The sequence below is a fragment of the Hyperolius riggenbachi genome, chromosome 1, assembly GCF_040937935.1.
Source record: "Hyperolius riggenbachi isolate aHypRig1 chromosome 1, aHypRig1.pri, whole genome shotgun sequence".
In the NCBI taxonomy this organism is placed as follows: domain Eukaryota; kingdom Metazoa; phylum Chordata; class Amphibia; order Anura; family Hyperoliidae; genus Hyperolius; species Hyperolius riggenbachi.
This window is the reverse complement of record NC_090646.1, coordinates 298,739,033-298,751,509: the sequence shown is the minus strand read 5'-3', so window position 1 is coordinate 298,751,509 and position 12,477 is coordinate 298,739,033. Positions and strand designations below refer to the sequence as shown.

The 12,477-nt window shown below is 48.6% G+C and overlaps 1 protein-coding gene across 1 annotated transcript in view; it reads left to right on the top strand.

Moving 5' to 3' along the window:
• Positions 1–378: 378 nt before the first annotated feature.
• LOC137508681 (rho guanine nucleotide exchange factor 18-like) overlaps positions 379–12,477 on the top strand; it is a 249,878-nt gene continuing 237,779 nt past the window's right edge. The window contains exons 1-2 of the mRNA XM_068233775.1: positions 379–469; positions 768–892. Of these exons, the coding sequence (XP_068089876.1) occupies positions 379–469; positions 768–892 (216 nt within the window). The remainder of the gene's footprint in view (positions 470–767; positions 893–12,477) is intronic.

The following is a 12,477-nucleotide window of genomic DNA, read 5'->3' as shown; positions in this document are numbered from 1 at the left end:
CTTGTTCTATTTTCGAAGTCCTCCAGTTTTAATTGAAGTGGCTCAATTTGCGAGGCTTGATCGTCTATCTGCGTCTTGACTGCCTGCAGAGCATCAGCAATGGTGTCCGTCAGTCTTTCAAGGTCTGCCACTCGGTCACCAACGTCCCTGATCTGTTTGGAAAGATCAAACAATGGGGCAGACAATTCTGATTTAAACATGCGGTGGATATTGGAGTACAGTTGGTCCAGCGTGAGTTCAGGGCCCAGGCACTCCAAATCAGGAGGGGGTGGTGGGAGGAGCAGAGCCGGTGTCTGTCTTTCTGGCGTGGAGGGAGATTGCCGGACAGTGGACGCCATCTTGGGAGCCTCCGGGGTAGGCCTGAAAAGAGAGGCGATCATGGGCTGCTTAGCAGGGGTCACGGCGGAGGATGAACAATGTCTCCTACTGCTCCTTGCCATCTCACGAGTCCCCGGCGAGTGTACTTCAGGTAGGTTTCACCGTTTTAGCTGATGATAGCTAGTGAAATCAGCGTGTCCAGCACAGAGCTCAGAGAGTCAGTGTGCTTCCTCTCTGGTGCCGTGCATGTGCCTTCCCTGCTCAATCATTCTTTGAGAAGATTTCCCCTCACACCCTGTTCTGTTCAGGTTTCTTTAACAAAGAAATAGTAGGAGGAGTTCAGGCCATGGGTCTCATATATATCAGAAAATGTATCCCATTGTAGGATTTTGTTGCATACCAGATATGTCAAAGATTCACTTTGTTTATGTTCATGTTATGTTTTCTAGCATCTGAAGGCAAACCCTGCTCTGAATTCACTACTGTACCAGATTCCAAGTGTATGACTCCTGATGGAGATCCAAGAATCCCATCTTTAGAACCAAGGGATCCACTTTTTATGGTGGAAGAAAAGGTAAGAAAGACAAATTATAAACTTTTTTTTAACTTGCAGCATTTTGTAATACACATTTGTCTATGATATGATGTGATTAAGGATTGTTAAACTTCTTGTGGACCTTGATGATTGAAATCTACGCCATGTTTCTATCCTGTTATTCCTGCCAGGGCATATATTTTAATCATCCTTGCCATGAGAACCTTGAGCTCTCGCCATTCCCGCCACTATCCATGTTGCTGCACCCGCTCGCCCCTGCTGTGACGATGACAGCAGAACTTCTGTGTATCTGTCAGGATCCATTTTCATTGGCTCCCAATCCCGTGATTGCTGTGAGCCAATCACAGGAATCACTGCTCCTAAAAGGGCTTTGACAGCTCTTGCTGCTTTAAGACCAGAGGGTCCACTAGAGGTTAAGAGAGATTTGTAAGATATGTAGAATATCCTTGGTTATCAGTCATGTTAATCTTCAGAGATGTACCCCTGCTGGCCAATCAATGGCACCCCAGGTCCTAGCAATGCAAACAAATAGCACCAGAAACTTTGGCTCCTAGCAATTGAGGATCACTTTATACATGGTATGTCTGTACCCTTACGGAATGATTGGAAGAAAGCTACACCTACAGTTCTGAAATTAGACAATGACACACACACACACACACACACACACACACACACACACACACACACACACACACACACACACACACACACACACACACACACACACACACACACACACACACACAGTATATAGTGCTGCCCATAATTAGTCATACCAAATTTGGACTTAAAGCGGATCCTAGATGAAAAACTAACTATAACAAGTGTTTAGATAGTTTACACAGCAAATCTATCTGCAAACAGCTTTAACAGAATAAGAATATATCTTCCTGTGATACAATGACAGTAGCCATGTTGTTTGTAAACATTACACAGAGGCAGGCTTATCTGCATCTTGAGCAAAGAAAACTAATCCCCCCTCCCCTCTGCCTCTAAAATCTCTGGCTAGTAATACCTCCCCCTCCTGCTGCCCAGACTGAGCTCCCATGAGCCCTAGTTACTGTCTGAAAGTGCCTTGGCTCTCTAAAAACCTGTGGGAGTGGCTTATTTAGTTTATAGGGAATTAGAGCATTAAAACAAAAAAAAAAGTATTTGGCTCGAGGAATGCCCTATAAACAATAGGAAAGGAACACAATTATGCAATGAGTAAAAGTTCATCTCGGATCCACTTTAAACTTACTTTTATTCAACGACCAAATATTTTTTTGACGGCAAATGACATAGGTGTCACCCAGAAGATAATAAGACAATGTGCAAGAGGCATTATGGGAAAAAAAATTCTCAGCTTTAATTTACATTTGAGCAAAAAGTGTCCAGTCCAAAATTATTCATACCCATCTCAATAATCAATAGAAAAGCCTTTATTGGTTAGTACAGCAATCAAACACTTCCTATAATTGCAGACAAGCTTTTTGCATGTCTCCTCAGGTATTTTTGCCCATTCATCTTTAGCAATGAGCTCCAAATCTTTCAGGTTGAGGGTATTCTTGCCATCACCCTGATCTTTAGCTCCCTCCACAGATTCTCGATTGGATTCAAGTCAGGACTCTTGCTGGGCCACTTAAAAACGTTAATGTTGTTGTCTGCTAACCATTTCTTTACCACTTTTGATGTGTTTTTTGGGTCATTATCATGCTGAAATGTCCACTGGTGCCCAAGGCCAAGTTTCTCTGCAGACTACCAGATGTTGTTGTTGAGAATCCACATGTATTGCTTTTTTTTCATGGCGCCGTTTACTGTGATTAGGTTCCCTGGTCCATTGGCTGAAAAACACTCCCAAAGCATTAGGTTCCTACCACCATGTTTGACAGTGGGGATGGTGTTCTTTGGGTTGAAGGCTTCTCCTTTTTTATGTCAAATGAATACATTTTTGTTTCATCTGACCATAACACAGAAGACCAGAATTCTTCTTTGCCCAGAAGAGCATTTGCAAAGGCCAAGTGAGCTTTTATGTGCCTTATTTGGAGAAGTGGCTTCCTCCTTGGTCTGCATCCCTGGAACCCAGCAGTGTGCAGTGTCTGTTGGATTGTCTGCCTTGAGACATTGCCACCAGCAGAGCCCAAACCCACCAGGATGGCCTTGGTGGTGATCCGTGGAGTATTTTTCACCTCTCTCACTATCCTCCTGGTCAGCACAGGTGTCACTTTTGGCTTCCGACCACATCCTCTGAGATTTTCCACAGTGCGGAACAAGAAGTGAGCTCAGAGAACCTCCTCTGAGGTAGCTTTGTGTTGATCCTCAAACTTACGTAATTCCTCAAACAATTCTGCTAATCTGGCACCTCGTTCCCTTTTTTAGTCTAGCTCCATGCTTTATAAAGACCCCAGTACTACACATTTCAGAGCTTCCCACTTACCCGGGAGACTAGTTTCATCAGAGGCATGGTTTACAAGGAAGTCTGAAATGGTTTATGAAACCTCTCGGACACAGGTATCATCATTAAAGAGATTGCTATTTAATCACCAAGTGCAGGGCTTATGTATCAGATCTGTCCAGTGACAGGAAAAATATTCTGGTGCATGGTCAGAACTAGTGTTGGGCGAACAGTGTTCGCCACTGTTCGGGTTCTGCAGAACATCACCCTGTTCGGGTGATGTTCGAGTTCGACCGAACACCTGATTTGACCTGTTCGGCCAAACCGTTCGGCCATATGGCCGAACTAAGAGCGCATGGCCGAATGTTCCCCGAACGTTCGGCTAGTGCTGTGATTGGCCGAACGGGTCACGTGGTTCGGACCCGAACGCGCTCTGATTGGCCGAACGGGTCACGTGGTTCGGGTAAATAAATACCCGATCCACGTAATTTCTCCGCCATTTGTCTGTGGGTTTAGCTTTGGGTAGGCAGGCAGGGTAGTTCTCTCTCCAGCCAGGCTAGCCAGGGTCCCCCCAGTCATTGTGTCGCTGCTGGGAACAGTAGTACACCGCTCACCCACACTATATAGCATTGTGTTTACTGCCACTCTGTGTACACCGCTCACCCACCACTGTATAGCATTGTGTTTACTGCCACTCTGTGTCTCTGCTGGGAACAGTAGTACACCGCTCACCCACCACTGTATAGCATTGTGCTTTGTGTCGCTGCTGGGAATAGTAGTACACCGCTCACCCACCACTGTATAGCATTGTGCTCTGTGTCGCTGCTGGGAATAGTAGTACAACGCTCACCCACCACTGTATAGCATTGTGCTCTGTGTCGCTGCTGGGAATAGTAGTTCACCGCTCACCCACCACTGTATAGCATTGTGCTCTGTGTCGCTGCTGGGAACAGTAGTACACCGCTCACCCACCACTGTATAGCATTGTGCTCTGTGTCGCTGCTGGGAATAGTAGTACACCGCTCACCCACCACTGTATAGCATTGTGCTCTGTGTCGCTGCTGGGAATAGTAGTACACCGCTCACCCACCACTGTATAGCATTGTGCTCTGTGTCGCTGCTGGGAATAGTAGTACACCGCTCACCCACCACTGTATAGCATTGTGCTCTGTGTCGCTGCTGGGAATAGTAGTACACCGCTCACCCACCACTGTATAGCATTGTGCTCTGTGTCGCTGCTGGGAACAGTAGTACACCGCTCACCCACCACTGTATAGCATTGTGCTCTGTGTCGCTGCTGGGAATAGTAGTACACCGCTCACCCACCACTGTATAGCATTGTGCTCTGTGTCGCTGCTGGGAACAGTAGTACACCGCTCACCTACCACTGTATAGCATTGTGCTCTGTGTCGCTGCTGGGAATAGTAGTACACCGCTTACCCACCACTGTATAGCATTGTGCTCTGTGTCGCTGCTGGGAACAGTAGTACACCGCTCACCCACCACTGTATAGCATTGTGCTCTGTGTCGCTGCTGGGAATAGTAGTACACCGCTCACCCACCACTGTATAGCATTGTGCTGTGTGTCGCTGCTGGGAATAGTAGTACACCGCTCACCCACCACTATATAGCATTTCTGTACTGCCACTGTACTGCTGCCAGTCAGCGTGTACTTTAAGGGTAAGTGAAATGAAGAAGAAATCCTGTGAAAGAGGGAGGGGCAAGGGAAGAGGTGTTTCCCCTGAAGGTTCACGTACAGGCCACAGTGGAGCACTGAAGAAATCCCACTCAGTACCGCCCATGTTGTCCAGGAAATCAACCCTCACAAATCCAAAAGAACAGGACCAGATAATTAATTGGATGACCTCTCAAGCGTCCAGCAGTGGGTTAAGCAGCACCAGCACATCACGCATGAGGTCCGAGTCCTCAGCAAGTTACAAGGAGCCAGTGGGCACAAAGCTGACACAACCGGCAGCGACACCACGCACACAACTGCCAAATAACCAGTCCGAAGAATTTCCTCAGGACACAATGGGGTATTCGCAGGAGCTATTCCCAGCCCAACAAACTTCCACCTTTCAAAGGTCAATGGAACAGCCAGAAATGTTGTGCCCGGATTCACAACCATTTACTGTGGGAAATGCACCGCGCACTGAAATGCAAGGCGAGTCCGAGGACTTTGAAACCCAAATCCCAGAGCAAGTTGGGCAGGAGGGGTTTCAATTGCAGGAGGTCGGCCGAGAAGATCTGGAAGACGACGTTGGAGTGAGCTGCGCAGAGGTTGTTCTGGGGAGCTCTACTCCACGGCGGCGGCCCACAATCACATATGACGAGTTTGAGGAGATGGAAGAGGAGGGTTTGGACAATGTGGACACAGACCCAGATTTTGTATGTGAAGGAGAACATCGCCGTCGTAGCAGCACAGATGAGTCTGTTGAAGAACCCACTGCTGCACGAGTTCGCCTTGTGCCACAAGGTAGGCGGCGCAAAATTTCAGGCACCACAAGCGTGGAAGTTCAAGTGAGACACAAAAGAGGCACAAACAGAAATCGCCAGCAAGGCAGGTGCTCCAAAGTCTGGCCTTTCTTTGAAGACTGCAGTGAGGATGGTACCATGGTGATTTGCAAGGTGTGCAAGACCCGCCTGAGCAGGGGGAAAAATATTAACAACCTCTCCACCACCAGCATGACCCGCCACATGGTATCCAAACTTCCCACTCTGTGGGCAAACACGGCAGGACAGGGTACCAGCAACACTGCCTCCCTTGGGGTCACCAGACTCACCACCAGACCCTCCTCAGCAGCAGCAGTAGCCCAGCCATTGCGTGGTTCACAACAACATTCACAAACATCGGACGACGCTGACACTGTCACTTTCCGGAATAGTGCTCTTGAGGTCTCCCAGTCTTCATTAAACACAACAACCAACAGCCCTTCAGTGTGCAGCCCTACGGTTCAGTTGTCTGTCTCGGAGATGTTTGAGCGCAAGAGGAAATTGCCAGCAAATGACCCCCGGGCCGTGGCACTAACAGCCAGCATAGCCAAGCTTCTGGCCTGCGAAATGCTGCCATATCGAGTGGTGGAGACAAACAGCTTCAAGAGCATGATGTCAGTGGCCATCCCACGTTACGTGGCTCCCAGCCACTACCACTTTGCGCGCTCTGCAGTGCCTGAGTTGCATGAGCACGTGGTCAGCAAAATAACCCGAAGCTTGAAGAATGCCGTTGCCTGCAAGGTTCACCTCACCACTGACACCTGGACGAGTGCGTTCGGCCAGGGTCGATACATCTCCCTTACCGCGCACTGGGTGGACCTTGTGGAGCCTGGCAGCGATTCCTCACCTGCTACGGCGCGGGTGTTGCCCACGCCGCAAACAGCTGCACCGCCGTCCCTCCCACTGGATAACAACAACAGCAGCACCTACCTCTCTGACTCCTTCTCCTCCAACGCATCTCAAAGCTGTACCTCATCCGGAAACGCTAACCCAGAAGCAGTAGGATCGTGGAAGCAGTGCAGCACAGCTGTTGGCATGCGTCAGCAAGCGTTGCTGAAGCTGATCTGCCTTGGGGATAAGCAGCACACAGGGGAGGAAATTTGGAGGGGAATAAAGGAACAGACGGATTTGTGGCTGGCACCGCTGGACCTGAAACCGGGCATGGTTGTGTGTGATAATGGCAGTAATCTCATTCGCGCTTTAAGGTTGGCTAAGCTGACACACATCCCTTGCCTGGCGCACGTGATGAACCTAGTAGTTCAGCGGTTCCTGAGGACATACCCAGGCGTGGCCGATCTTCTGTTGAAGGTGCGACGAGTGGCCAAACATTGTAGAAATTCCAGTACTGCTTCGGAGGCACTCGCCAAGATGCAGGAGCGCTTCAATCTCCCCCACCATCGCTTGCTGTGTGATGTCCCTACGCACTGGAATTCTACGCTGCACATGCTAGCCCGCTTTTGCGAGCAGAAGAGTGCAGTGGTCCAGTACATGACTGCGCAGTACCGAGGCGCATCCGGACAGCTGCCAAGCTTCTGTTGATCTGATTGGGCCAACATGTTGGACCTCTGCCAAGTCCTCCAAAATTTTGAGCAATCCACGTTGCTTGTGAGCAGTGACAACTCTTCAGTCAGCATTACCATACCACTGCTGTGTTTACTGAAGAAGTCAATGTTGAAAATCAAGGAAACAGCTGTCATGATGCAACTGGGAGAATCTGAAGGAGAAAACGATCAGCGTGATGATACCAACATCAGGCCATCTGCCTCAGGAAACGCTGGCCCCAGCAGCTATGACGAAGAAGAGGAGGAGGAACAGCTGGAGTTGGAGCAGGAATTTCATGCCACCACTGACGAGGGCCAGAGCGGTGCACGTTAGACTTCCACAATTCAGCGCGAATGGTCAGCAGAAGCAGACCAGGAAGAAGGTGACGACTATGATGCATCACAACTATCACAACGCTCACAAGAGGATGATGAGGATTCTGGCAGGACTCTGGCACACATGGCTCAATTCATGCTAGACTGCATTGAACGCGACCCACGCATTGTGCGCATTCTGGACAACACCAATTACTGGGTTTATACCCTTCTGGATCCACGGTACAAACACAATGTTCCAAAACTGCTTGAAGAAAGAGTCAGACAGGTCAAAATGGAAGAATACCAGCAGGCCCTTGTGGAGACTTTAGAGAGGAGATTGACATCCTCCCCCTCCTCTAGCCAGTTGTACGCCGACAGACTGACTTCCGCAAACCCAGGACGACCAGGAGGGCAGCAAACAACAGAAGCCGCAGCTAGTGCCCAAAAGGGAATGGTATCGGCAGTGTCCTTGGAGTGGGAAAATTTTCTGACACCCATGCAGCAGCCCACAGAACAGCAAGCGTGCAGATCCACCTCCAACACCGATCGCCTGGAGAAGATGGTCAAGGACTACATGTCAGATGGCGTAGCTGTGTTGAACAATCCATCTGCACCCTTCAACTATTGGGTATCGAAGCTAGACACCTGGCACGAACTGGCAATGTACGCAATAGAGGTGCTGGCTTGCCCGGCAGCCAGCGTTATGTCGGAACGCTGTTTCAGTGCTGCCGGAGGCATCGTCACAGATCGGCGTATCCGCCTCTCCACAGAAAATGCAGACCGTCTGACTCAAATTAAAATGAATCAATCCTGGATTGGAAACGACTACGCAACACTCCCGGACCCCAACCAAGTAACATGAACAATGAACATCTGTGATGGGTTAGCGTTTCCGGTCCCTGTTTATTGAACCTCTCATCTGTATTACATTTATGACTGCATGGCGACAAAATGCATTGCTATCCGCACGCTTCTTGTCCTCATGCAAGGCCTGGGTTGCGCCTCAAAGCGTGGCCTTCTCCTCCTGCGCCTCCTCCTGTTCCATCACGTGTGCTGCTGCTGGGTTAGCGTTGCCGGTCCCTTTTTACGGAACCTCTTATCTGTATTACATTAATGACTGCATGGCGACAAAATGCATTGCTATCCGCACGCTTCTTGTCCTCATGCAAGGCCTGGGTTGCGCCTGAAAGCGTGGCCTTCTCCTCCTGCGCCTCCTCCTGTTCCATCACGTGTGCTGCTGCTGGGTTAGCGTTGCCGGTCCCTTTTTACGGAACCTCTTATCTGTATTACATTTATGACTGCATGGCGACAAAATGCATTGCTATCCGCACGCTTCTTGTCCTCATGCAAGGCATGGGTTGTTGTGTCTTAAAGCGTGGCCTTCTCCTCCTGCGCCACCCTCCTCCTGTTTCATCACGTGTGCTGCTGCTGGGTTAGCGTTACCGGTCCCTTTTCCTGGAACCTCTTATCTGTATTACATTTATGACTGCATGGCGACAAAAAGCATGTTACCTGTGCAAAGAAAAATGACATTTTCCGCATTTAAAAGACATTTTTTCCTTTGAAACTTTACAATCAATTTTCTCAAAAACTATAAGCTCTTTTTCAAATATTTTTTTCCCTCTTGTACCCACTCCCAAGGTGCACATACCCTGCAAATTTAGGGTATGTAGCATGTAAGGAAGCTTTACAAAGCACGAAAGTTCAGGTCCCCATTGACTTCCATTATGTTCGGAGTTCGGCGCGAACACCCGAACATCGCGGCCATGTTCGGCGAACGTTCGTGAACCCGAACATCCAGGTGTTCGCCCAACACTAGTCAGAACATATAAGGTTAGCTATACAGACTTCAGGGTTTCTATCTAGAAAGGGCTGTGAGATAATAAAAAATCTATGCCCAAATAGGAATTCCTTGGGTGTTAATAATGTGTGTAATCTCAATCATGGAGACGGAGAATCCTCCAAACATCTACCAGGTATTGGTGAGAGAACAAACGTTTTAGCCTGCTGAATTGTAAGCAATTGTAAGCTTATGCACATAAAGGCTAACCTTAGCGAAGACACGACCCTGCAGCGTTCACCTACTCACTGCAACCCTCTAGCTACCAGCTCCCCCCACCCCCGCCCGACCTATAGCCATTGCCAACCCCACATTCCAACAACCTTATCTTAACACTACATAAACAACGCTTACTGCTTCTTGTTGGAATGATACAATACTTTATTGTAACGGCCACAGCTTCGTTTAATAGAAAAAATATATATATGTAACATGAGATATGCATCAATAACAACAATTTAACATCAGCTTTTTATCAATCAATTGTAAACAATGACTTAAACAAATAAACAGCAAACATTATCGGTAATCTTCATCCTCTTGCTAGAAACCGGAAGAGGGGCCCCCAATCAAATCTCCCAACATGAAATAACCCCCAGCCGCGCCTGCGGGCTTACATGCCTCACCTTTGCCAAAGACTTCTGCAAGCTTATGGCCTCAACCAATCCTCCGGGTGCCCCTCAATTCTTCTTTAACCACCACACCTAGCAAGGGGACCACCGCCAGCAACAGGCCTGCAGTAACTCCTTACTGCAGACCTGTCCGCCACAACTCCGCTGTAAACTCCAGTTTATCCTGAAACAGCAAGTTAAACAAGTCGATCTCGACCTCGATCAGATGAACGCCGTTGCTCCTAAAGTACATTCTCTTCCCTTCCAAAGTTACGTGCCTGGCTACAAGGCCACCCTGCGTGCGCACAAATTTTGAGATTGCTCTGTTAACCTTAATACGCGCTTTATCAATTGCCCGGTGATCTCTCGCATGCCTCCATTGGAATCGAGGAATTATTTCTGACCGCACGAGACGCACGCCCGGAACCGCTAGTAACATTGCGGACAGGACCGAAATCATGGACTTAATCAAGCGACGCATGGGAGTAACTCCCAAATCATTCCCCCCTGTGTGAATCACAATCACTCCTGGCGCCTCCTCAACCTGTAACTTCCCATAGAATAGGGCTAGCAACTCGTCCCATTCCAAACCATGCACCCCAGCCCATCTCAACTTCACCTGGCTCTCAATGAAGCCTAACTGGATACCACTGCATTGGACAGCAACCCTCCTTTCCGCCCAGTATAAAAAGGAATGGCCTAACAGCCATATGACACACCGGGAAGAGGCTGAAATAAAACAAGTAAAATGAAATCACAAAAGATTACATCACAGCACTACCCCTCTTGGGTATATGGTATATATATATATATATATATATTTTTTTTTAACTTGTAAATGCATAGTTAACACAATAACTCCCCCCCCCCCTTTTTCCTTGGCCCTTTTAAACTAAAAGCCTCTGCGCCATGTGCGGGCACACATAAAGTAGAAAGCGGTTGGATTTCCAGCGCCCAATTTTTTGCATCTTCTCCCTGGACAGTCCGAGCCATTTTCTTATCAATCACCGCGGGGGACTTCTGATTCTCGAAACACTGGCCCACTAGCCAAAACAAAAGATCAATCCTACCCTTATCCGAATCTTCGAATCCCAGTTCTGCCCGCCACTGAAATCACTACCTCCATACCTTGTTGTAGTTCCGCCATGTGGCAGGTGCCACAGACTGTTGGATCTATATCCACAAACCTCCTAATGAATCTTCCAAAGATGCTCCGGGCATTTTTCTCCCTCCACCCTGGCTCCCGTTACAAGTTTCCTGAAGCGGAGCCACTGAAAACGAGATAAGGCGTCCGCTATCTCGTTATTCTTGCCGGGGATGTGCACGGACCGAAAATTAATATTCAAACGCAAACATAACATCACAAAGTGCCTCAATAACTTAAGCACTGGCAATGATGAGGAAGATAGTGAATTTATTGCTGCCACCACCGACATGTTTTCAGAGCGGAAGAGAACGGACCGATTCTTCAACCGTGCTCCACAGATCTCCACTGCTGCGACCACCAGAAACAGTTCCAGGAATGCCAGATTCCCCATGAAGTCCTTTCCCAACCAATCACCAGGCCAAGCCTCAGCACACCACCTCCCCTCAAAGTAAGCCCCAAAACCCAAAGAACCTGAGACATCAGTAAATAACTGCAAAAACTCCCCCTCGCCTGCAACATCTTACCAATAAGCAATAAAGTCTTTCAAAAATTCCTCCCAAACCGCCAAATCCGCTCTATGCTCAGTTGTAATCCTAATATGGTGATGCGGGGCATTAGCCCCAGTAGTAGCCAAAGACAAGCGCCGCGAAAACACTTTCCCATCGGTATTACCCTACAGGTTCAGCTTACCTAGCAGTGATTGCAAATTAACCAGCGTGACTTTCTTAGCTTTCTTCACTACAATGACACATTGCAGCAAATCCTCCAGCTTGTCAGCGGGGAGCCGACAGACTCACTGTACCGAATCAATACCCAAAAACTTCAATACTGACGATGGCCCCTCTGTTTTGTCAGCAGCAATCATCACCCCAAACTCCCTGTAATGCGTTATGGCTTTGTTAGGAACCAGTTCAGGACTTGATCTACCTGCTGGTGGCAGTGTGTGCGGGACTTATGTACTTTCTATATCCTCCACCAGGGGGCTGTGCACTTCATGTGTTCAAACTCGCAATCCTCAGTCTCACCTGCAGATGGCATCAGACTCTGGAGTTTCCTGGGACTTCCACCTCCTGCCAGCAGAGGTCAACCTGCTTGAGACTTTGCAGGCCGATCTGCTGACACACCCATGGCTTCCCTTACTTAAAGGACTTACGAGGCCAAGTCCATCAAAAAAAATAAAAAAAAAAGTTAGCTACCTTGCTCAGCTTGTAAGGCACGGAGGACGCCGTCCGCGCCCTCCGTGCCGTTCCGCCTGGTCCCCGCCGCTGCACAGCCC